Genomic DNA, 25,681 nt, shown 5'->3' on the forward strand with positions numbered 1-25,681 from the left:
TTTTTAATTACCTGCTTGGTAGCTAAAGTCTCCATTTCTAAACGCCTTTTATTGAATTGGAGTTCTAGTTCAAGGTTTTTCTTTGCCTTCTCCAGCTCCTGTATTTTAGTTGTGGCTTTTTGGTTATTCAGTTCTTGAATTTGCTTCTTACGAGATTCTTCTCTCTGATATCAAAAAAGAGAGGTGAGAGGAGGAATACTGCTTCTACAGCATTTCTGAGCCATCCCTCAGACAAATATTTGATACATTTAAAACTGGCAGCTTCTGTGACCTTCACAGCCCAACATCAGCAATGAAAGGTTATATCCCAGTTCACAAGCATCACATTAGGTCTTCTACATAATGTGCAAATTGCATTCTCTAGAATGTGAAATAAAATACACCATCATTATTGTTTTACCATGAGCTACTATTCTATGCCAACTTATGCATGTTGTAAATGTACTGAAAAAAAAACAAAGTAGCATGCAAGCTTTGAAAGAAATAAAAGTCGTTATTAATTAATCCAGTATAGTAATTTTGAAGGTAATAAGGTAAATTCTGTAGGTATTTGCTTACAATCCCTGGAGTAACTCTGAAGAGGATACCTACTTTACAAATTCTTGTGTTACTAAGGTTGACTTTTTTTTTAGGAAGAATGAGGTTCTGCATTCTCTCAGATACTGCTATAATACACAAGACAAAAAAAAAAAAACCCCGAACCAAAACAACAAACCAACCCCAACCACATACCAAACACAGACAACACATACTACAGTTTCAGGCTAATTTTATTGATATGTTTTATGTAATGATGCAATGGCAACTTACCACCTCTGCTTCCAGGGATTTTATTTTGCTTTCATAAGCTTCTTTTTGTGAGGTCAGTTCTTGTTGAACCATCTCTTTRGCTATTTGGACACTTTGCATCATTTCTTCCTTGGCTTTGAGTCGTGCCTCTTCAATTTCTGATTCAAGCCTGTAAGTATCATGCATTTAGATTGCTGCTGCTTATCTCTTATGAACTACGTAGCAATTATAATATTTAATTTCTGTCATGAAGGTTGAAATATTTTTTTTAACAAAACAACCTGCATATCTTACATGTTTTTGATTTCATGGAGAAAATGTACTCTTCCACCATGTAAATATGGAAGACATGCCAGAATTTTTAAGTCCACTCAATTKTCATTCTTATTTTATTACATAATTTTCACAAAATTAAAGACTACAATGGAAATTCACTAAATCACATTAAGATGCAAAATTTTTGATTAATAGTCTTGTGGTTTAATAACTCCCTATAATGAAGCACAAATAACACTTCACTGTCTCTCAAATTCTCCACCATCAGAGAAGAATAAGGTTATTACTTTGGGTTCTTCCCATTTTCCTAAGGCATTTAYTTTTCAGGCTTTAAATCTCTCCAAAGCATTAAAGGTCAATTTCAGAGCCATCATATGCTTGAAGAGCAACATAATTAAAGATATACTACTCTAAGGACCCCTGGAGCTCAGTGTTTCTTTAACAGTGGTCTACATTCTTGGTAACTGGATTAGTTTGTGATGACTGAACCTTAGAGGTACACACTCATTTCAGCTAAGTCTATTACTTCCATTGTAAATGGAGTTTTCCAACTTCCCCCTATTGTGAAATAGTTAATAATCTTCAGTTATTTCTAAAACTAGTTTCATGGTTCAATTAGCAACTGAGCTTATTTTCAGAACAAGAAGAATTGATGCTTACTGTGTTCGCTGTGCAAGAAGCAGTTCATTCTTTGCAAATTCAAAATCTTTTGGACCATCATGCAAGCATGTAGTCCCACAAGAAGGTGTTTTAACTTTCTGAACCTCTGCTGGATGATTAAACCTGAAATAATGGTCTCCCCCAAGTATCACTCGATCACCCTATTGGGGAAAAAAAAAATCTGCTAAAACTTTTAGACTTAGAAGCAAATTTTCAGTGCTTACAACAKGTAGGTGAAGCTAGAAATCAAAGAGACAAATGTTTATGGTTACAGAGCATACTAAAAAAAACCTGCAGTCTGAAGCTGAAATATTAATAAAGCTAAGAAACACATATCTGTATGAATTACTATTACCARATCAATTACTTACATGATGCAGAACTGTTGGGTCCAAAATGCATTTCCCATTTACGTATGTCTTGGCTTCTCCAAGTGGAATAATACTTACTTTGCCAACAGTATTTTTAATAACACTGAAAACAAGAAACATTTGCAGTATCAGTAGCTCATGACAATTCCAAGTAATGTTTTTTAAAAGAGTAAAATTCATGCTTCAGATACTGTTCTGTTATTGTTTTGCTGTGTACATTCCTCATACTATTTAGGTACAACATATATAATTAATCAATGTCAACCTATATTTTGGTAGAGAACCTATATTCATGTCTTAAGAATCCACTGCTTGAAAATTATTACAATACTTTGCCATCTGAGCATTTCTTTAATAATGTGTCTTTCACATTTTTAGTAACTGATTAGTTACGTTTCTTACAGCATTTTTTGGGGATCAATTGTGTAAAATGCACTTTAAGCAACATTTCTGCAGTACCGCCAAGTTGCTGTCTATTTTTATTAAAGCAAGATTTGTCAAGGCATTTCACTTTTCCACTGAACTTACTGTAACATTTATCTATCACACAGCATCATTTGATCAGGTCTTATGCAGAAATGCTGCACAAGAAAACTTTGCTACATTGATGAAATGAATGAAGAAATTAAACTATCTTGGTTAATAGATTTCTAGAAGAAATAGAARGTAGTTGCCTTAATAATTGAGCAGTACAAAAAATACCCCAACATAATATTTTCTTGGCTAGACTAGTAAGAGTGACTCCAAAAGAAAGGGAAGGGCAAAAAGAAACTTGAAGTATAAAAAGAACATTACAAACCAATGATCATCAGCAATCAGCACTCCAGAAAGCTGAATATCATGTTTGGAATTTGGTGTACATCTTCCAACTGTAGTTTCTCCTTCTTTGATCATATATAACAGCACCTCAGAAAGCTGAGGRTCTTCATTGAGATTGACAAGGTTTGGTAAATTATTGTCCATTTTGAATGCAATTCCAGATTTCTAGATAAAAAAGAGCTCTGCATTAAAAAACTATTTACATAGTTATACATAGCTATACCTAGTTCACATTTACAAAATATCTACATCCAATTTTTCTAAGAAGTCACAGGAATCTGTTAAAAGAAGAGCATTAAGGAAACTAAATCTTACAGCTACTCTCATTCTTCTGCAAGGTTTGCTGAGGTTATATTTTCTGTACTATGTTCTACAGAAAGAAAATGTACCTGCAATTCTTTTATATCTTCCAATTTCCTTTTCTCTGCTTGTTCAAGTTTTTCTTTCCAGGCCCTTAATGTATTAAAGAGAAAATAACATATTAAGAGAAAAATAACAGCATGTAAGTTTTACCATTTCGATTTTTTATGAAGACATTAATGACTGCCTGACCTTTGCATTTCTGCCATGCTCCTCTCCTGCTGGTGCAATTCTACCCTCAGAGATGTTATTTCCTGCAAATAACGCCTGTATTTTTCACGATCCGTGTTCAGAGCACTTTTCTGAGCTGCCTTCAGTTTTTCAATTTCAGCTTTCAATTCTACATTAGTAAAAATCAGAGTACACATTAAAATGAAGGCAAACCACACTTTGGTACAAAATTAATTCTGTTATTAATTAAAAACAAAACATCTTTCTCTATTCCAGGTTCTCAAATGTAGCYAAAGATATTACCTGAATTTTGGAGAAAAAAAAAGTTTACAAGGAACAGTAATATTTAAAGGAAGACATACCAGGTTGTATTAGTCTACTTGACTAGCAGCCAGTCACTACAGATTATTATCAGTAAGAACTCTTACAAGAAATAAGCTAAACACACATGGAAACGAAAACTCTGCAAGACTGCAGATGTTAATCTCACCTCTGATTAGCTTGACATTCACATCTTCATTTACTTTAGCAATGTTGATAATTGAACAAGCCTGTTTTGCATAGCGAAGGGTGCTGAGTGTCTCTTCCGTGCTGCTGGCAGCTGGGCTCACTGTGGCAATCATGGTCGTTTGGGAATTCCCACCAAGACTTTCCTTTAGCAGCCTTCATTGGAGAGAATACCAGTCAATCCCTGGCCCTCACACTGACAGAAAAATTCAAAACTTCCCAATTGGAACAGATTAAATACAAAATACCTGGGGTCTTACTACTTATTTGAGAGGGACTGTTAGCTACTTGAAACAAAAACCAAGCTCCTGTTTGGTCTTTATCTGGATGCAACAGGCTAATTTTTTCCCTCCCTAGGTCATTTGAGATAGTGATTTTCTCATCTATTCAGGGAGCATTATTTCCATTCTTACTCTCACTATCTCAGAAAGGCTCATTTATACCAAAAAAATTCTGAAATGTACATACCAAGTAAGGACAGATTCCCGGTAAGGAATGAAAGTTTTCTTTCCATTTTGAGATTGTTTAGAGAGCGCAGAAATAACCCTTCCAAGGGTTAACAGCGATTTATTGATACTCACACCTTCCTACACAAAGGAAAAATTAAAATATYTCTAATATYGTTGCAGCTTCTTGTGTAATGTTATCAATTGAACTGTTGATTATGTTARTTCAGTGTATGATACAGCTGTACCACGTTAAATGGCACAAGTTACTAAAAAAACAGTAAGATGGAAAAGCAGTCTAAAAGATCTTCATTTGGAAAGAACAAAGACCCTGCCTTTAAAATTAGTAGTGTTAAAAACCATCAAACTTATGAAGGCAGCTTGAAATAAAGTCTCTTATTAAAAAACCTTTTTAATTAGATGSATCCCAARAAGGGCAAGCCTCAGGTCTGTGTGRTATTTGACTCATGCTTTGCAAAGTCAAACTAACAGTTTTCTCTAACTGCTCCTGCACAGCATGGGGAGTGAGTGCTGTTCTAAGCAAGATCTGCCACACTGCACAGTCCAAACAGCTTCTTCAAGCCACCCACCCTCACTAACAAAATGTKATGTAATACTGATAAGCATAAGTGCTATGTACATCCTTTTATAGTTACAGTTCCTGCCCAAAAGTCCCATTAGGTAAGCATGCTTTGCAGTTTAAGGGTATTCTTAGCAGTCAATTCTTTTCCTCAGCTTTCCACTCATGATTTACCTTCAGTCTTTCTCCAGTGGTCTGAGCTTTTGTACAGCACTCACTGCCTGCCAGATCAATTAGATTTATGTGACTGGTCAGCCTACGATCGCACTGTTCTTCATTCACAAATTTTGCCTGAAAGAAAGGGAAATGCTGGCATTCAACCCAAAATAAAAAGCCTGAGGACAAGCAGAAATCTGACAAGCTGTGCACATTAAATACATAAAAACTTGATGCTTCCATTTAATTTTTGACAGGATATCCTCATGTAGATCCCTTGAAGGAGACTAAACTCAGACTTGTAACCATAGTACCAGCTGGTTGTGGCTGAATACCTGCACAAGCACAAAGTGCAAACACAACAGATTACCAAACTAGAGGTTTGGGTCTGAATTTGGTTGACTGCAGTCAATCCAATTGCAGTTATCCAATAAATATGCAAATCAGTAAGCTGTTACTGGCTTAGACTAATGAAGATCAGTTAAGGAGTCAATGAAAAAGGCTCAAGACCAGTTATTATAGCAAAAAATCAATAATCTAGTGGTGAAAATGGCAAGGGAAAGAAGAAAGGAGAAAAAACAGGAAGCTGAGACAAAAAAATTTAACCAATCAAGAACAAAAAATCCCCCAAACAAACAAATTATTTGTCAGTAAAGAAAACAGACAGTCTGTAGACTCCTGAGGAGCTCTACCTATTTCATATCTGTGTTCATGCTCATSTCACTAAGTCAGGTTTTGTCTTTTAAGCATCTGTAATTCAGATGAGGAGCTGTAGTGCCTATATCCTGGAGACACTTGGGGAAGAGGCATCCTAAAGCAAGAAAACATTTATTCATTTAAGTGTATTGAAACTACAACAAATTGCCCCAGTTCCTTGCCTGCAGGAACTSAGCACAGCCCTGCACCTCACACAGCCCAACCTTCTTAGAAGCTGTGTTGGCAGCAGTGGGAAATTCAACCTGGCCTCAATTAGGATTCCTGTTACATCTCAAAACTCACACTGAGAAGCTTGGAACTACTCCTAGATCTGTCAGCCTAGACATATTTATACTGCTGCTATAAATATACTTAGCACAACGACATCAGAATCTACTCAAAGCATGCAAAATAAAACAAATGTTGCTGTGTAGGAAGCAATGTCAGAATACGCTGTGCTCTACTCAAAGATCTTCAAGTATATTCTCATAACTCTCCAGGCAGCACACAAAGCAACTCTTTACTACCAGATTTGAAAAGATACAAAAAACCCCAAAACAATACCTTGGTTTGTGTCATGACAAGGGTGAAGACAGAATGAGATCTAGAGCTCTTGTCATTCATTACTGTAGCGGCTGTTGCTCTCTGTTTATTTCCTAGTTCAAGCCAACACTGTAAGACAAAAGTCACGATGTGAAACCATACCTTACTCTGGGTGGTTAACTGAAGATTGAAATGTTTGCAAATGCWGTTATTAACACAAATTACTACTATAAGAGAAGAATTTAAAGTTAAACTTAAGAGATAACCATGGAAACAGTGACACTCGACTTTACAAGTCTACTCMGCTCCATTATACAGAATTAGTCCTCATTACCTTTTTACCAAATCAGCTGAAATATCAAAGACTAGACAGGCTGTTAAGCATTTGCTTCCCATCCACAKAATTTATTTTTCAGCAGTAAGCGGAAAAGGAGCAAGCAGAAATATTTGTATTCCCTTCTAGTAATCAAATAATTCTTACCTGAATATCAGCATAAGAACGGACAACATTCCTAAATTGGGGGGTAAAAAGAAAAGTTTGGGTTCAGGCAGTTTTCTTTCTATAGATTTCCCTGYTGCCTGAGTTCTGAAACATTTTCCCAGTTACAAACAAGACACAATGAAAGCTTCAGTCCTCTTGAGACTTCCACATTCACACTATGTCAGGATCACACCATGCTTCTATTAACATAAGTACAGTTAAGACTTACACTGTCAGGCCTTCCACATATGGTCCTAACACAGGATGTTCTCTTACACGAAGCTGGTTGGGAATATTTTCAAAATAAAAATTATTAGGCGTGCATTAGTTAGATCTAGCACTCAGAAATACCTTAAAAAAAGATTCTGCAACATAAAACTATTACATTTGCAAATTAAGTAGCTTACCCCAAAATCATTGGCAAAACTCAGAGTGAAAACACTCCTGCTTTAGACAAGACCATGTTGTTTTAACTTCTTTATAACAAGGCCACCTAAGCCCCAAGCTTAGGTTAAAGGATTTATTTCAACAGCAWGTTGAATATTTCATAAAATCTTTATCATAACCTAACTGTCACTTTACAYACAAGTGGCCAAGATAGTGTTCAGTGTAAAATCATGGGAAGTACTTTTTTTTGATAAATCAGACATAATACATTCCTTCTCCACATACACTACTTCAGACAAATTTCTTTAATTTATRGTTTTACATATTCTAATATACAAACACTAAAAACTAGATAAACTAGTTTAACTAGGGATCCTTAACTAGTTATTCAGGCCAATCTTGTTCCTTTTYCCCCTCCTCCAGCTCCTTGAGAGACAACCAGGCAACAAAAAAAAGACACCTCCATCTAAATAACAAGCTATAACTCAAATTATATTGTACAGAAGATTCTTATTATAATCTGAAGATTTAGATATATAATATCCTAGGGGACTTTGTATAAAGGCTAATAAGATCATCTTCATTTTGCAGATAAGAGGAGATTTTAACCATTTTGAGAGATTCTACTGAATCATTTTGCTTCTGTTTCAGCATTGCTTAAMAATTCTCCAGTGGTAAGCATTTTGCTTTAAGTCATGTGGTGATATTTTGTTTTTTTACTTAAATCCCATTTTTCACAACTAAGGTACTTAGATAAAAAACAATGATCACTTGTCATTTGTGCATTTTTTCAGAAAAAAATGCCAATACTTAAGAGATTATGCACATACTTGATTATGTGAGCAACTTACTTGTTTCTTCTGTCCATTTTCAGCTTTAAAGACAAGCAGATCATGAATTTTCTCATTGTATACTTCAAAGAAGCTCATTTCAAGATGATACAAAACCTAATAAAATTAATAATAGTTATTAACATAGTCCACAAAACATATTAATCATCCTTTGTTTCAAAAATACAGACTGACACAGCAAAAAAAATACAAAGAAAGYAGGGATAGTTATTTTTTGTTTCAGCTAGACTACTGAGCTAGAAAGCTAGAATTGGAATATTATGACAGTGTATTTTGCTTTGATACATGATGCTCAACAATAAATTCATATTTTTGAGCTCTATTTTACTGTGTCAACTGAAAGTATGGAACCCACTGGAATTTTTACCTTTCCTTACGTAAACCTTATATTGTAAGACACACAATACAGAGGAAAGAATCCTAGTCTAGTGATGCAACAAAAATATTATGCCCATATTTCTTTTKGTTTTTCATATTACTGCCATTAAAGAAGCAAATCAGTGTTGATTTTGAYTGTTTAGGGAACCCCATGATCAGAGCTATTAATAGAAATAAAATTTGAATCTGCAAAAGAATASAACACTAATAAATGGATCAGCACTAAGGTATCAGCTTCTTCATATTCCAATATAAGGTCAGCGACATAAGCATTTCACCTGTTCCTTGTCCATTTGTGCTATTTGATTGAAAAGGTCTTCACAAAGTCTTGGAATTATTCCTCGGTCTTCATCAAATCCCATCATCCTGTGGTTACAAAAACCTGCTCGTTCAGTGTTGTTACTCTCTAGAGGTAGTTTTAATGTTTACTGTACAGCTCTAAAGTTGACATGCCATGTGCTTCCAAGTTATACAATAATAAGCAACAGTTATAAAACTCATAGAACTAATTTTAATAGGTGCATGCTTGAAAACTAAACAAATCACTAAGCATTCTATTTCAAAATATAAATAAGGTATATACAATTGGCTATAGACCCTAAAAATGTTACCTGTTTGGGATTATTTTGTGCAAAGATTTGATTTTAAATATGCAGTGCCACAAACATCTRGATTTACTTAAAGTTCTGAAGCATCTCAACCATAATTAGAATGATCTCCTTAATGTCTTCTCCAAAAGAGATGCTATACTTTACTATGTCACTTCATGCACAAAATAACAAACATGGTGAAAAACAGCACTGGGAGAGTCTGAGAAGCTTTCAGTAATAATGAAGGTTTTCCTTCACCCAAATCTCTGAAGAGTGTCTATTTTCTCCATTAAAAGTAGAAAGAAGTAAGAGTCWGACACATAAAAATATTACAATGTTAACTTTTGCTTAATTGCTATATATATAGGTTTAATTATTTCTTAAATACACAATAGCATTTTGACACAATTCAATCACTCYGAAATTCAATACAATCTCTTTCATGACTTAATATTGCATAACAATTGACACCTACAGAATTTTAACAATTATTATTAGCAACTTACGTGTATGATTTTCCAGAGCCAGTCTGCCCATAAGCAAAAAGACAAGCGTTGTATCCCTCAAAAGCTCTTTCAAGGAGTGGCACTGCCAAAGTTTTATAAATCATTGCTTGGCTYGCAAAATTAGGATGACCCTTGTCAAAAGACCAAAAGGAAAAGTCATAACTGAAGCTGTAAATTTGGTTGGTGGATGGRTTTCGTACAACTGTCTCTGAACCACTCATGGAGACTACAGGGAAYAAGTCTTCAGTTTTCTCTCTGAATGGAAAGGGTGAGAAAATAAAAAAAATATAAGATACTTACACAAGTTAGTGATTTCAATCTACTGCCTAACGCAAAATAAAAAAAAATGAGTGATCATTGCTAAAAATACTTGTTTGATGAACATGCAAAGTATTAAGGCTCAAAACACTTCTGTTAATAAATATGTAAAAAATAGACCCAAACACCCATAAAGTCAATTAAGCTTCATAATAAAATCTTTACCTTGGTGTTACATGAAGTATCAGCTAATTTCTAAGCATGTATTACATCCTTATTGGGTCAATAATTAAATAACTCAAAAAGTACAAAACAGAAATCAAGATACACTGTTAGCAACAGAAATAAGGCCAGGATACAAACCTGTTATTGAAGGGCCGCACCCGCACAGCTACAATCACTTTGCTGTTTTTCATTTTGAAAACATCTTCCCCAGTACTGCTGCTCTCAGCTAAAGTTTCTGTGTTCACTTTTGTTCCTGAATCTGTACTCAAAGGAAGAGAGCTGGAGACACTTGGGAGTTTTTTGGCAAAAATTTGCAGATGAGGTGTTCGTTCATTTGAGGTTGACTTGAGAGATGGTTGATCATGAGAAGTGCTGTTCTTTGGGGTAAGCAGAAWTCTTTCTGTTRAAACTTTTGCTGGTGTCCTTGGCCYTTCCAAGCTGCTATGTTTTATCATCAAGTGCTGTACTCTTTGCTTTCCAGCTAGCTTACTCACATTCCCTTTTTCATTCAGTTGTTCTCCTGATAGCCTATTAGTACATTTCAAGGTAACTAACCGTTCTGCTTTAGGAACTTCATYTTGATATTTTCTGTCACCACCAATYAAACCAAAGGAATCCTTGCCGTTCAGATTATCCTGCAACTTGGTATTTGACTGACTCTCAGTTAACTTTAAGTTTGGTTTAACATCATCGGTATCCTTAACAGTCTGTGGAAGTGTAATCTTGTCATTTCTTTGTGCATCAAAGTCATTATTTTCTTTTCTAGGCAYAATATTCTGGTTAATTTTACTCCTCTCTGTGGAGCCAGTCCTCGCACGCCTCCGCAGAGTAAGTCTCTTGTCTGTTTCTGGCTCTTCTGTGCCCTGTGTTGTGTCATTACTGGACACTGATTTTTTGCTTGCCCCAGTTCTCCTCTGGAGTGTTAATTTGCCTTCAAATTTAAAAGTAGTTGACATGTCACTCACTTTTTCACAAGCTGAAATCACATAGGTCCTATTTACTTCCCGACTCTTATTCTGAGAACATGAAGGCAGAGTATCCTTTTCTCCCAACACCTGTGACTTCAGCTGTGTCCCAGATGCTTTGCTGCTGGCCAGGGTATTGTGACAAGCCTTCTGCAAAGTGGCTGTGCATCGTGTCCCAGCAGGACTTCTGGCAGGAACTGTGTAAATAGGCATCTTGCTTCCAGGAAATTAAAACCCAAATGTTAACAAGCACGGAACCTTTCCTAAAGGATTATTTCTAGTTGCTGCTTTGTAAGGAATCTGGAGAGACAAAGCAAAAATTTTTTTATGATGCTCATGTGAAATGTAAATTATGTTTTGCTGCATGGGATGCTCCTTACATATACTGCAGTACATGTTTCCAAACATAAAGAACAATTAGGATCCTGTCTCACCTCTTTTGTTACTTTTTAACAAAAAAAGTAATTATTTTCTATTTGAATGACTGCTTACAACAACAGGCTATTTGACTTTACTCATTGAGTTCTATGATTTGTTTAATCCAAGCATCACAAAGAAGCACCAGCTGGTAAAAAGAACAGTCAAACTAGTAGGCAACAAAGATTATCGTGGATATTTCTTCCAAATTATCTACTATGATTTCCAAAATAAGGAAATTCCAGGCTGTGTTTTCATTCCCTCACAGCTGTTTTACACCTTCAGTGTTTCACAGTTAACATACTCCAATGGAACAAAGTTAACCTTAAATAGGACGTATCTATGGAAAGCATCTTTTTTTCAGGATTTTGATGCACAATACATAACTCAGTATCAGAACAAGACAGTTAATAAAATGACTATCAATATTACCTTTGGATGTCCCTGTTTTCCCTGTTGCATCTGCATAATAGTTATTGGGTTGCAACCGGTTTGATATCAGTACCCACTATAGACTTGCCAGCTGCAATTAATTCAGTGTTACGAGTCAACAAGAAGTTACCTGCCTTTAATCCTTCAAAAGCTGCAGTATCATTAACCTGGTTTCCTGGTCAGGGCAACGAAGGAAAGCAAGATGAGAGCAAGTGATGTAGAAGAAACTATTTAGCCACTGCTCCAACAGAAGTTTCCTTGAATACTACATTTTTAAATTATAGCTTTCAAAGTACTCTCAGACTTCATGCAATTGCATCCACTTACACAGATCATGACTGAGTTTTCACAGCTCACAAGAATGTCAGAATTTCAGAACGGTGTATTTATTGGTCAGTCCAGTTTGAGACAGGAAACTGTTACATGAGCAGTAAAATACAAACTTTGTGGTTCCCTCTAGCAGTCATCAAATAGAGAAGCACGGATGTGAGCTATGAATGGTCTTAGTGTTTTCAGAAAAGTCCATCCGTTCCATGCAGCTTTTACATAACTCCCGTAAGAAAGTTCTCCCCTTCTYTTGCCACAGCTGTGCCTTGAGAATATTCACTAAGTTTTTCTTGAGAAAAATGAAACTCCCTATTAAAAGCTCCTTCGTTCTAAAATAAGGAATTAGGTTCAGTTCGAAAGAACTGAACTCAGAACGAGAAATACGCTCATTCCTCATTTTTAAACAATTGCAGTCACTAACTACAGACAAAACGCAAGGGCTCAAAGCTGTGCGAAAGCGCAGGAGCAACAGGCAGCACTGTCATCCCTCAGCAAAGCTCCCCTCCCTCCTCGGCCGAGCCCCGGCAGACTCCGCACGGCCGCGGGGTTGTGTCGCGGCCCGCCCTCGGGGAGAGAGCGAGGAAGCAGCAGCAGCAGCAGCTGCGGAGCCATCACACACGGCCCAGAGCCCCTCGGCTCCCCCCNGGTTTCGTACAACTGTCTCTGAACCACTCATGGAGACTACAGGGAACAAGTCTTCAGTTTTCTCTCTGAATGGAAAGGGTGAGAAAATAAAAAAAATATAAGATACTTACACAAGTTAGTGATTTCAATCTACTGCCTAACGCAAAATAAAAAAAAATGAGTGATCATTGCTAAAAATACTTGTTTGATGAACATGCAAAGTATTAAGGCTCAAAACACTTCTGTTAATAAATATGTAAAAAATAGACCCAAACACCCATAAAGTCAATTAAGCTTCATAATAAAATCTTTACCTTGGTGTTACATGAAGTATCAGCTAATTTCTAAGCATGTATTACATCCTTATTGGGTCAATAATTAAATAACTCAAAAAGTACAAAACAGAAATCAAGATACACTGTTAGCAACAGAAATAAGCCCAGGATACAAACCTGTTATTGAAGGGCCGCACCCGCACAGCTACAATCACTTTGCTGTTTTTCATTTTGAAAACATCTTCCCCAGTACTGCTGCTCTCAGCTAAAGTTTCTGTGTTCACTTTTGTTCCTGAATCTGTACTCAAAGGAAGAGAGCTGGAGACACTTGGGAGTTTTTTGGCAAAAATTTGCAGATGAGGTGTTCGTTCATTTGAGGTTGACTTGAGAGATGGTTGATCATGAGAAGTGCTGTTCTTTGGGGTAAGCAGAAWTCTTTCTGTTRAAACTTTTGCTGGTGTCCTTGGCCYTTCCAAGCTGCTATGTTTTATCATCAAGTGCTGTACTCTTTGCTTTCCAGCTAGCTTACTCACATTCCCTTTTTCATTCAGTTGTTCTCCTGATAGCCTATTAGTACATTTCAAGGTAACTAACCGTTCTGCTTTAGGAACTTCATYTTGATATTTTCTGTCACCACCAATYAAACCAAAGGAATCCTTGCCGTTCAGATTATCCTGCAACTTGGTATTTGACTGACTCTCAGTTAACTTTAAGTTTGGTTTAACATCATCGGTATCCTTAACAGTCTGTGGAAGTGTAATCTTGTCATTTCTTTGTGCATCAAAGTCATTATTTTCTTTTCTAGGCACAATATTCTGGTTAATTTTACTCCTCTCTGTGGAGCCAGTCCTCGCACGCCTCCGCAGAGTAAGTCTCTTGTCTGTTTCTGGCTCTTCTGTGCCCTGTGTTGTGTCATTACTGGACACTGATTTTTTGCTTGCCCCAGTTCTCCTCTGGAGTGTTAATTTGCCTTCAAATTTAAAAGTAGTTGACATGTCACTCACTTTTTCACAAGCTGAAATCACATATGTCCTATTTACTTCCCGACTCTTATTCTGAGAACATGAAGGCAGAGTATCCTTTTCTCCCAACACCTGTGACTTCAGCTGTGTCCCAGATGCTTTGCTGCTGGCCAGGGTATTGTGACAAGCCTTCTGCAAAGTGGCTGTGCATCGTGTCCCAGCAGGACTTCTGGCAGGAACTGTGTAAATAGGCATCTTGCTTCCAGGAAATTAAAACCCAAATGTTAACAAGCACGGAACCTTTCCTAAAGGATTATTTCTAGTTGCTGCTTTGTAAGGAATCTGGAGAGACAAAGCAAAAATTTTTTTATGATGCTCATGTGAAATGTAAATTATGTTTTGCTGCATGGGATGCTCCTTACATATACTGCAGTACATGTTTCCAAACATAAAGAACAATTAGGATCCTGTCTCACCTCTTTTGTTACTTTTTAACAAAAAAAGTAATTATTTTCTATTTGAATGACTGCTTACAACAACAGGCTATTTGACTTTACTCATTGAGTTCTATGATTTGTTTAATCCAAGCATCACAAAGAAGCACCAGCTGGTAAAAAGAACAGTCAAACTAGTAGGCAACAAAGATTATCGTGGATATTTCTTCCAAATTATCTACTATGATTTCCAAAATAAGGAAATTCCAGGCTGTGTTTTCATTCCCTCACAGCTGTTTTACACCTTCAGTGTTTCACAGTTAACATACTCCAATGGAACAAAGTTAACCTTAAATAGGACGTATCTATGGAAAGCATCTTTTTTTCAGGATTTTGATGCACAATACATAACTCAGTATCAGAACAAGACAGTTAATAAAATGACTATCAATATTACCTTTGGATGTCCCTGTTTTCCCTGTTGCATCTGCATAATAGTTATTGGCTTGCAACCGGTTTGATATCAGTACCCACTATAGACTTGCCAGCTGCAATTAATTCAGTGTTACGAGTCAACAAGAAGTTACCTGCCTTTAATCCTTCAAAAGCTGCARTATCATTAACCTGGTTTCCTGGTCAGGGCAACGAAGGAAAGCAAGATGAGAGCAAGTGATGTAGAAGAAACTATTTAGCCACTGCTCCAACAGAAGTTTCCTTGAATACTACATTTTTAAATTATAGCTTTCAAAGTACTCTCAGACTTCATGCAATTGCATCCACTTACACAGATCATGACTGAGTTTTCACAGCTCACAAGAATGTCAGAATTTCAGAACGGTGTATTTATTGGTCAGTCCAGTTTGAGACAGGAAACTGTTACATGAGCAGTAAAATACAAACTTTGTGGTTCCCTCTAGCAGTCATCAAATAGAGAAGCACGGATGTGAGCTATGAATGGTCTTAGTGTTTTCAGAAAAGTCCATCCGTTCCATGCAGCTTTTACATAACTCCCGTAAGAAAGTTCTCCCCTTCTTTTGCCACAGCTGTGCCTTGAGAATATTCACTAAGTTTTTCTTGAGAAAAATGAAACTCCCTATTAAAAGCTCCTTCGTTCTAAAATAAGGAATTAGGTTCAGTTCGAAAGAACTGAACTCAGAACGAGAAATACGCTCATTCCTCATTTTTAAACAATTGCAGTCACTAACTACAGACAAAACGCAAGGGCTCAAAGCTGTGCGAAAGCGCAGGAGCAACAGGCAGCACTGTCATCCCTCAGCAAAGCTCCCCTCCCTCCTCGGCCGAGCCCCGGCAGACTCCGCACGGCCGCGGGGTTGTGTCGCGGCCCGCCCTCGGGGAGAGAGCGAGGAAGCAGCAGCAGCAGCAGCTCCGGAGCCATCCCACCCCATCCCAGAGCCCCTCCGCTCCCCACCCCCCGGCCCGGAGGGAAAACCCCCGCCGAGCTGCGGAAGGGTCCGTCCGGTCCGGGCCGCCCCTCACCTGAGCGCGCCACTCCTCAACCGCCGCCCGCCCGCGGCGCTGCGCTCGGGCCCGGCACCGCCCCCGCCCCATTTGAACGCGCCGGGCGCGCCCGATTGGCCCCGCCAGGCTCCGCCCAGGCCCGGCCCCGCGAGGCTCCGCCCAGGCCCGGCCCCGCGGAGCGCCCCGCGCCGGCAGGGGGCGCCCTGCCCTGCCCTGCCCTGCTCGGCTGTGAGGGCTGAGGCTCGGAGCGGTCACACCCAGCGCCGCCCGCTCCGCKCCGCCCCAGCCTCAGACCGAGCTTCACCTCACTGCCAAAGCCCGAGCGAAAAGGGGAAAATGCGCTGCGACAGCAATTAAAGGAACGCAGGATGGCTCTGACACTTAAGGCAACGTTGGCACTCCAGGCAACACCAGGGGAAGAAATAAAACCAGGATGCTGGACAGTCAATTGACATGCCTATGAAAGACCGACTGAAATTAAAATAGAAAAAACTAACTGAACCACGTTACAATGAGAAATCTTGCTACAAGATAACAGAGCCACGTAGTTGATACAACTTTATCATTACACAACCATTATTCACATTTAGTTCCCTGGGGCAAAGGTGGTGTAGAACTGTTGCTTGATTTTGTGATTGTCGAACACAATCTGTGGAATTTTTGTACAGCAYGGGGGCCAAGGATGGAGGTGTCTCTACTTCCAAATGCACCTATGCCTGATCCAAATTTGTCTGCAGYAGCACTACACAAAAACATTTTATACGCAGAAGTTGATTATTTCAAAGGAGAGAGAAAAATCAAATTCCATTTGTAAAGGAGACATCATTTTSATACGATGCCAAATTGAAAATAGCACTAAAAACATGACAAGTTTCACACATGGTTGTGAATTATGCTGGGGGAAAAACTGTTGTAAACTATGTCAAAGGAGTAAAGCATCCCTAACGTGTCTTTGGACAGACCCTAAYTCTTGTTTGAGCTTGGGTCTCCAGYGTAAGATTGATATCAAACAGCCAKATCCAACAACTCCTACAAACCTGTCTCCTCACATTTGTAACATTAGTCCCTGAAGTAAGTTGCCACACTCACGTCATCTATGTAAGACCTATCTTTTTAATGTTGTTGAGGGAAAAAAATAAAGTTTTTGATACTAGGGAGAAAAAAATTAGCTACTAGGCATTTAACAATTTCTTTGTCACCAAAATCAGTTTATCCCATTGCTATCCTTTGGCCAAACAGCAGACATACAGTTCACAGGGCTAACCTCTAACTAGCTGCAACATCTCAGTCTGCCACAAAGGGATGGTGCATCACAGCAGCATGAAAGCTCTGATGACCTTGATTTTTCAAGCCTCAGTCTAAAAGTTAAAATAAAAGTTAAGAAAAGGAARTTTTGGTTATGATCTCAGACTTCAGCTGGGAAATCATACAACACTATCTTAATACAGTTTTGACCTAATTTCCCAAAAAAAAAACGCATCTAGTCTCAGAGCATGGCAAGTTATGCTTAAATGAGTTACTATGATCATTTATACATTAACTATGTTTCATTACATAAAAATACAAATTATAGGCTTTATCTTATTTCTCTTCAATGAAGTTGCACTAATAAATGATTTTTGGTATTGCACAGTTSTTGAGCAGAACTTCCAACTGGTCCACAGGCACTAAAGGAGAAACTAAATTTACAGTACTGTTTACAAACAAAACTTGCATATGTGTTCCTAAGAAACCCCAAGAAAGCAAACTGAGGACTTGAGAAATATTGCCAGTGGAAGATTTTATTTAAGCTAACAGGAAGATTTTCAGAGGTTTTCAGAGGCTAATCTGTCACTTTTTTTTCTTGCAAGCAAGACCAAAGACTGCTGGTTTTGAAAAAAGACCACAGAGTACTTTTACTAGCTACTACTATAATTCAAGCACACAACAGCCTGTATTTCAAAATAAATATGAGATAAAAAGAGACCTTTTTAAAAACTGTACAAATTTCTTTCAAACAAGCAATATACAAGACAACATTTCATGTTTACTTTTAATCATACTTTCACTGTAATTACATAATTATAAATACCCCTTTATTACCTCCGAGAATTATTTTTGTTGTTTTTTTTAATAATGTCTATAATATTATCTCCTGTTACAAGGCTATTCTGTAGTTGTTTAAGTCTCTGTTGTTCCCTTCTCTTCTGGTCATGCAGATATGGGGAATTAAGCAGCTGTGGGGGAAGAATGGTGCCTGTGGGTTCTACTCTCTTCACAACATCCCAAAAGAGCTTCTTGCTGTTGTTATTGATAAAAGTAATTGCAGTTCCATTGTGACCCAATCTCCCTGCTCTTCCAACCTGAAAAAGCATAAATTCATTTTAAGTTAGCAATATTAAATGGAAGTCCTTCAAACAGTCTTATTAAGTCTAYTTTTTTACAAAACAGCAAATAAACCCAGCAGGGCCAAATTTATATCTCATCCTCTAAGCACAAAGTTACTTGCAATAAACTTCCTGAATTCAGGATATGTAGATCTGAAGCTCTAGTTTGAATGCATCTAAAATTATTAATTGTTTATGGGAYATACCAGAAGTCCAATATTGGTTCTGAGATATGAGATACAGCCTATGGGCAAAGATTTACAGTAGATCCTAACAAAATGTTTTTATAAGTCTTTATTATAGAGACAAAATAAATACAATTTACTGTATTTCATATCAAGTACTATATGTACCAGCATGGCCATAATAATGCCCTTTACTTTCAATGTTCTATTAACTTTAAATTATTTACCAATATTATCTAAAATGCTTGAACAAATTAGAAAAGAATCTCCAAAGACTTCTTAGGAGATTCTTAGGATCAGCTAATATGCTAATATTGGTATAGTTTTGACGATGGGAAAGACCTTTTTCACTTACTTAATACATGCTTGAAAGTTTTGCAGAAAGAAAACGAAATACAAGAAGGGAATACTGCAGTTAGTATATAACTCGAGAATACTCGAGTTCATGACAGTGGATAACTTCCARAAGTCCTCCTCATCTATCTGGACAYRGTTAACTTCAAAGTCAGATCAGTTCCCTCGAGGCCTTGTTTCAAGTGTCCCTAAGCAGAAAGCTCCTATCACCCCTTGTGCCGGACTCCCTTTGCTGTGAAAATCCTTTCTCCCTAYTCTGAGGCCACAGTTTCCCTTGTAGCAAGTTATGACCATTTGCTCTTGTCCTTTCCCTGGGTATCTTCAAGGAGAGTCTGGCTCTGTCTCCTCAGTAACACYCGAATGGAAGAGAGCAATTAAATCCTCACGCAGCCCAAACAAGCCCAGTTCTCTSAGCCTGCCTTTGTGTGTCACGTGTGCCAGCCCCTTGACTTCACCTGGACTCCCTCCAGTTCGTTGGCTTTTCCCATAGCTGATGTTCTCAGAACTGCACACAGTAGCGCTGTGTCTTCCTAAGTGCCACAATGAGGGAGGGCAAGGAGCTCTCTTCATGTGCCAGCTAAACTAGGGCTGGGGACTTTGCACATAAATGCACACGAARGTGCAACTCAGAGATCATCTTTTTTAAAGCAGGAAATCCTCAGAATACAAGCAAAAGAGGAGATACCTGACTAGAACGACAGGAAGAAATCAAGTTCATGACTGCTTTCCTGACTACTGCATGCATATCCCACACTGCAGATGAGCTGCAGCTGAAAGAGGGATATTTGGCCTTTCCTCACACAGACAGCAAAAAAACATAAACTTTGTTTTCTTCAGAGATTAAATGATACAAAAGAGTACAAAACAGGAAGAATATTACTGCAAAAGTAAGTTATATAAAAACATGCTACGGGTTTAAATAACTTATATAGGGGAAATGTGTTCTAGATTTTAGTCATTTATATAAGAAACTTATGAGGAGATATCCAGCACTTTTTGTTTCCTTTCCTATAAAATCAAGATTCCAAAGAGGAAAATCATCTGTTTACATTTAAATTTCCAAAGRTGGATGTCATATTTCAATATATTTTTCAAAAAGAGCTTTAGTAATTTATTTATTTACCTGGTGTACATATTCATCCATACTTGAAGGCATATCAAAATTYACCACCAGTTTGACATTGACAAGGTCAAGCCCTCGTCCAAGGACTCCAGTACTTACTATAACTTCATACTTCTCTTGAAGTAATCCCTGGCAAGGGAGGAACAAATAAAAATTAATTCTTTGTGCCTTATTTGTATTTTGAACCTCTCCAAGCATAGGCTAACAGCTAGTTATTAGGGGCAAGAACACACCCAGTAGGATTATTCCATTGTAGAAGAGAGAATGGCTCCTCTGTATTCATTATTTAAACAGGAATATAATTCACAGAGATAATTAAAGAGAGATCAAACCCACAATTTTAATTCTAAAAGTCATCCATTAAAATTAAATGCATATTTAAATTCCCATTTCAAATAATCTAGAAAACTGTCTCTGTATTTCTCCACATTGAAAATGCCATTATCATCTATGGTTTTGCTTGGTCCCATCTGTCTCTCATCTCCCCCAGCAATACCCCAGGTATTACTGCAGAAAAGCACTCAATTATGACTTCATTCATTCAAATCAAGCCACATTTAAAAAAAGGCCATTTGAAATCTACCAAAACACCATTAAGGCTAGGAGGCACAAACCTGTAATATGTCTGTTCTTTCCACCTGAGATTTTTCTGAATGCATAGCTGTGCACTGCAATCCTGTAATCTTATGAACAGCATCACTCAACAGATCTGCTCCCAGTTTACAGTCCACAAACACCAGAACTGGAGGCTTGAAGAGCTTTGCATCCTGTAAAATGAAATAGTTGATTTAAAAAGGTATTACAACCATTAGCTGTTCATCATCAGCATGGATTCAATTTCTCTGATCATGAGATGAGAACTTGACAGATGTGGAAAGCATGACTCATTTCATAAATTGCTCTTATGAGAAAAATATTAAACTTACATTTAGTATTTCAAACAGYTTTTTCTTTTTAGATGGTTCTTCTACCCACAAGATAATTTGCCGAACATTGGAACAYGGAACATTCTTTTCTCCAATTGCTATCCTTACAAAATTGTGCAGAAGCTGATTTGCCAAGTGCTCAATGCCCACTGGAATYGTGGCTGACACCAGTATGGTTTGATGATCATGAGAGATGTCTTCCAAAATATCCAACACTTGCTGCTGGAAACCCATTTTTAACATGGTGTCCACCTAAATGAAAAACATTAGATTTGTACCACATTTTTTCCATGAACAGCAGGATCCTGAACTTGAATTGACAAAAGAACCATAATGTGCGTGACTGGCATGTAACAATCCAAATGCAGAAGTATTTACAGTCAGAAGAAATGCTAAGTGAGGAAATTAAAWACAGTTGGTTCACACTGGTCTAACAGTATTATCCTGTCAGGTATCTAAGTCATTATAGCAATAGAACATGTGGTGTTCAAACACATTTCAAATTGTGCCAAAACTAAAATTATCTCTTAAGAAATATATTGTATTTTTATAACAAACACTCTGTACGTTTAAGCAGCCAGACAAGCTACACACACTAGTGTTCCAGGACCTCTGTATAGGTAATAGACCTCTGATAAATAAAAACTTACTTCATCCACCACTACAACTTTTATGCCGTGCAGTTGAACAGAACTTTGCTTTAAAATCTCAAGAAGTCTTCCAGGTGTTGCTATTATCAGCTGAAAAAAAAAAAAGAAGAACCCACAGGAGTTAGAAATTCCATAAAAGGACAGAAGGACAGAGGACCATCCTAGAAAAACTATTAAATTTCAGCATAAAGATAAAAATGGTAGTAATTAGTGAAATTACTTGCATTCAAGTTAGTAACAAAACTTTTTCAGATAACTTATACATTATGAGGCCTTAAAAGAAAATGGACTTTTTAAAACTGTAAAGGAGGTGTCTAAATTACAAGCAATAAAATCCACCTGAAAAATAAACTATGTTTTGCTGTCAATTACCACTCCTTGTCTAAAATAYTGGCATATTTCAGTCTTGGAAATCAGTAATACCACACATGAAACTTCAAAAGAAAAGAAAAGCTATTAGATGTTTAACCAGAAGTTAAATTTTCTTTTTTAACTCTGCAACTGTAAATTTTTCAGGAGGTAGCAAATATTTCAATAGTTTAGACTTAGGAGAAACACATCTTTGTGTGTTCATACATGTCACTGGTAACATTTTTCTTTCCYGTGAATGTGATGACAACGTGACTCCACGCTCAGTGCTGACCTTCACACTCTGCTTGAGCCGGTGCAGCTGTGGTGGCAGWGGCAAACCTCCGACCAGGAGAACCGTCCTCATGTTGGGTAACCCAACCATCAGCTCCTTAGCTTGTCTCTCTATCTGAATTGCCAACTCCCTTGTTGGTGCCAAAATAAGGGCAGATGGAGTTTCTGTCTAGAAAGGAGAGGGGAAAAAAGCTGATTAACACGGAATTGCTTTATAATTTAGATAAAAAGCTTTCAAATTTCCCAAAGTTACCTTTTACATTAAAAATGAAAATTATTTTAAACAAAATAAACAAAATAAAATTACTTCTTGATATAYACATTAACTTGTATGGTACCCTGAAGACGAAGAATGGGAAAAATCATGTATAGAAGTATTTTTCATTGAGGTTCCAATTCTATGCATGTTATTATAAACAYATATCTGTCCCCCAGACTTTAATAATGATAATCAGACAGAGGAACTACCGGCGTGTAATACACCTTTTCTTACACACTTCTACATAATTTTTTTGCCTCTTAAAACTCATGCTTTTGTTCTTAATGCTAGAGTTCTTTAAAGAATAAGAGTTACTCAAATAACCTTTCATATATTCATTTAAAAAAATTTACACACATTTGTGTGTATATACATATAGCTCTACAAGTACCTAACAATGCAAAGCATCACTAGAATCAGGTCCAGAATCCTCTAATATATTTTTATGCATCTCTTTTTGAAGAAAAAAAACACTAAAGCCAAAAACAATTCTGAACCACACACAAGGTACAGAATACTATTTGCCATAGCTTCTAATTATAGGTTCATGTCTTTACAAAACAGAAGTTTTCTTAATTCTTTTTCCCACATTACCCAAGGGGAGACAGTACAACTAGTAAATTTCAGAAATTTTAGTATCCCAAATTCCTGTAGTTATTTGACAGTCAACCAAACACATTCCAAGAGAAATTACTCCATAAAATTAGGCAAATGCAACAAATCTCTTTCAGCCATTTGATATATGAAGATATAGGAAGAACTTACAGAGGGCCTGGAATTATTTTCGCTGTCTATTTTAAGACATTTAGAAAGTTTACCACAGAATTTAATTAACTTTCTTAATAAGGAGAAACTGTGTAATAGGTAATATTAATAGAGTTGCTTCATCTCCTGACCAAAAACAATCAGCACCTTCCCCCACCAAGAACCAAACCCTCTATCAATCAAAATTCAAATAAATCATTGAATRTTAATGAAAAACACCACAATCACATTCTCTATTACATTGGGAAACCAAGAGACAAAGTTGCAAACTGCTTTCTCTAACTATCTGAAGTTTCATTACCTCTTTCAAAACCTTCATAATAATAGGAAGTAGGAAGGCTGCMGTTTTTCCAGAGCCCGTGTCAGCACTAGCCAAAATATCCCTCCCTAATAGTCCAACAGGGATCATTTGCATCTGGATGGGAGTTGGGACTTCATAGCCAGAATTCTTTAAATTATTGTTTAAAGTTTCAGGAAAACCACAGTGTTCAAACTCTACGATAGGTCTTGGAACTTGCTGGCCCTGGACAGAAATACCCAGCTGGAGTTTAAGGTTCTCAACCTGCTCATCCTGCAAACCTGAAATAAAAGAATGATCTTTGTAGAAATAAGGTGCATTAAGCAGGTGAGATTCTGCTTGAGAAGATGTGGGTTGATCAGATGTTAGCTGCTCTTCCTTTGCCTGAGTCTGCAGAAGGTGTTTGGCTTTACATTCCAAACTACAAACATCTTCGTCTGTTTTATCGCAGATATACTCCCCATAGCGTCCACACACAACACACACAGGTTCTCCAGGCTCTGGCCAGCGCTGGGATTTGCTGAAGGATTTTATGGGTTCTTCCAAAGAGTCTTCCTCATCAGCATTTTGACTGKCCTTTCCCAATGGCGTATTAGCAACACCAAGGTCTCCAGCTGCAGGTTCTGTGTGTTCTTGTACAATTTCACTCGAGTTGCATGTCGAAGCAGAAGTTTCTGTTCCAACTGATTTACAGTCCTGGAACTCAGAGGTCTCCTCTAGCACAGAGTCTCCAGAAGACAGCTTATTTTTCTTAGCTGTACAACTTTTGTCCTCATCAGCAGTCCTCTTGACTTTAACAGATCTTGGTAAAAACATGTCAGTATACTAGAAAGAAAATTGTTACAGTTGTTAGAAACTACTACTATTGAAAAAGGTACATTTTACTGTTACCATAAAGAAAAAAAATCTAGCAAATGTTCAAATGTTGGCAACCCACTCTCAATCCCTGAAAAGATCTAGAAACTGCCCTATTATAAATTAWCTTGATCTTAACAATGTTGACACAATGCCAAGAAGTATTTTAAAATAACTGTAGAAGCATGGAACAATATAGAGATCTATCTACCATTAATTGTCAATGTTAGGCCTTTGCAGCTGAGTAAAAACCTCGCTTTTCACTGTGTGGGAATTTACCMATTTTGAGAGTCATTCATATTTAAATTCTTGGAGAGTTTACCTATTTCTAAGATGAAATCACAGTTGCAAGCATTATTCTAAGCTAGGGGGAAAAAATCCCAACCCAAACCAARTAAGTTTTGCAAAGGATGTGAATTCAGTATAGTCCCATCCAAGATCACTCTTTTTTAAAGTCCACTTAAATTTACAAGGCTGCAAACTTTTGAGATCTGTTTAGAGCTCAGCTGTTTGTTCAAGGTGTCCAAAAACAAGGAAAAAAATTTGCCAAATCTATACTGTAATATAAGGAAGACAAATTAAGTGYTCAAAAATAACCATAACTTCTATATTCTAAAACTTTCTGTATGTCTCTGAAGGCATCAGATATCCCCACCAACCGTTTGCTACGGTATAATCCGTAAATAAAGTACACAAAATATGACAATTTTATTCTGAATAAACTGCAGTGTGTCTACCAGTCTCTCTAACTTTTTACAGTAGTTTTTTTTTAATACACCAAGGCATGTCCGCGCGTACAGAAGCCGTGTTTGTGTAACTAGAAGCAATCCCGAGGACGCGGCAGCAGCGCGGGCCCGCAGAGCTCCGCGGGCAGACCGCGGCTGCCGAGAGCCGCTGCTCCCCCGCGCTRCCGGGGGAAGCCAAATCTCACCGTTTAATTTTTCGCGCCTAATGAGAATCTCCCACAGCAAACCTCTCTGCAAGCTCAGCGGCCTCCCAGGCGAGGGGAGCGCTCAGGCAGAGTACCGAGCTGCCGGAAGGGCTGCTGCGGAGGGACCCGCGGCAACCCCGGGCACACGGCAGCCTCTCCCAGCCCTGCTCTCCGGCAGCAGCCACCCACCCCACGAGAGCGCAAAGCACCGCGGACCCTTTTCCGCCCGACATCCGTGCCCACCGCCCAGCCTGCACCGCCGCCGCAGGCGGAGCCCGGCCCCRGCCCCCCCGCCTCACCAGGCACTGCCGCCGGGCCGCGCACCGCCTCCCGCACAAAATGGCGATGGCCGCTCCCGCCCA

General features: G+C 37.9%; 2 protein-coding genes across 8 annotated transcripts in view; both read right to left on the reverse strand.

The window, feature by feature from the left end:
* The window catches only part of KIF14 (kinesin family member 14), a 23,861-nt gene extending 7,825 nt beyond the window's left edge, over positions 1–16,036 (reverse strand). The window contains exons 1-18 of one of the 2 annotated variants that reach the window (XM_057364252.1): positions 15,984–16,036; positions 13,268–14,394; positions 9,568–9,822; positions 8,750–8,837; positions 8,094–8,189; positions 7,085–7,137; positions 6,856–6,886; positions 6,396–6,503; positions 5,154–5,270; positions 4,422–4,540; positions 3,937–4,109; positions 3,468–3,615; positions 3,305–3,368; positions 2,896–3,080; positions 2,097–2,199; positions 1,726–1,886; positions 811–958; positions 12–164 (exon numbers count right to left, since the gene is read on the reverse strand). In XM_057364252.1, the coding sequence (XP_057220235.1) occupies positions 12–164; positions 811–958; positions 1,726–1,886; positions 2,097–2,199; positions 2,896–3,080; positions 3,305–3,368; positions 3,468–3,615; positions 3,937–4,109; positions 4,422–4,540; positions 5,154–5,270; positions 6,396–6,503; positions 6,856–6,886; positions 7,085–7,137; positions 8,094–8,189; positions 8,750–8,837; positions 9,568–9,822; positions 13,268–14,307 (3,042 nt within the window). In that variant the 5' untranslated portion in view covers positions 14,308–14,394; positions 15,984–16,036. Of the gene's footprint in view, positions 1–11; positions 165–810; positions 959–1,725; positions 1,887–2,096; positions 2,200–2,895; positions 3,081–3,304; positions 3,369–3,467; positions 3,616–3,936; positions 4,110–4,421; positions 4,541–5,153; positions 5,271–6,395; positions 6,504–6,855; positions 6,887–7,084; positions 7,138–8,093; positions 8,190–8,749; positions 8,838–9,567; positions 9,823–10,188; positions 12,596–13,267; positions 14,395–15,983 lie in introns of those variants that run through there. The other variant, XM_057364251.1, reaches the window with a different exon arrangement.
* A 1,415-nt stretch (positions 16,037–17,451) lies between these two features.
* DDX59 (DEAD-box helicase 59) overlaps positions 17,452–25,681 on the reverse strand; it is a 24,494-nt gene continuing 16,264 nt past the window's right edge. For 3 of the 6 annotated variants that reach the window (XM_057364258.1, XM_057364259.1, XM_057364261.1), the window contains 7 exons: positions 23,537–24,358; positions 22,213–22,380; positions 21,570–21,659; positions 20,920–21,171; positions 20,608–20,760; positions 19,994–20,122; positions 17,452–18,307 (listed from right to left, as the gene is read on the reverse strand). In XM_057364258.1, coding sequence (XP_057220241.1) covers positions 18,044–18,307; positions 19,994–20,122; positions 20,608–20,760; positions 20,920–21,171; positions 21,570–21,659; positions 22,213–22,380; positions 23,537–24,349 — 1,869 coding nt within the window. In that variant the 5' untranslated portion in view covers positions 24,350–24,358 and the 3' untranslated portion in view covers positions 17,452–18,043. Of the gene's footprint in view, positions 18,308–19,993; positions 20,123–20,607; positions 20,761–20,919; positions 21,172–21,569; positions 21,660–22,212; positions 22,381–23,536; positions 24,359–25,319; positions 25,342–25,361; positions 25,479–25,618; positions 25,673–25,681 lie in introns of those variants that run through there. The other 3 variants (XM_057364260.1, XM_057364263.1, XM_057364262.1) reach the window with 3 other exon arrangements.

This window comes from Malurus melanocephalus, unplaced genomic scaffold (genome assembly GCF_030028575.1).
Source record: "Malurus melanocephalus ecotype Western Australia unplaced genomic scaffold, MMel_1.1 scaffold_37, whole genome shotgun sequence".
NCBI classification, from domain to species: domain Eukaryota; kingdom Metazoa; phylum Chordata; class Aves; order Passeriformes; family Maluridae; genus Malurus; species Malurus melanocephalus.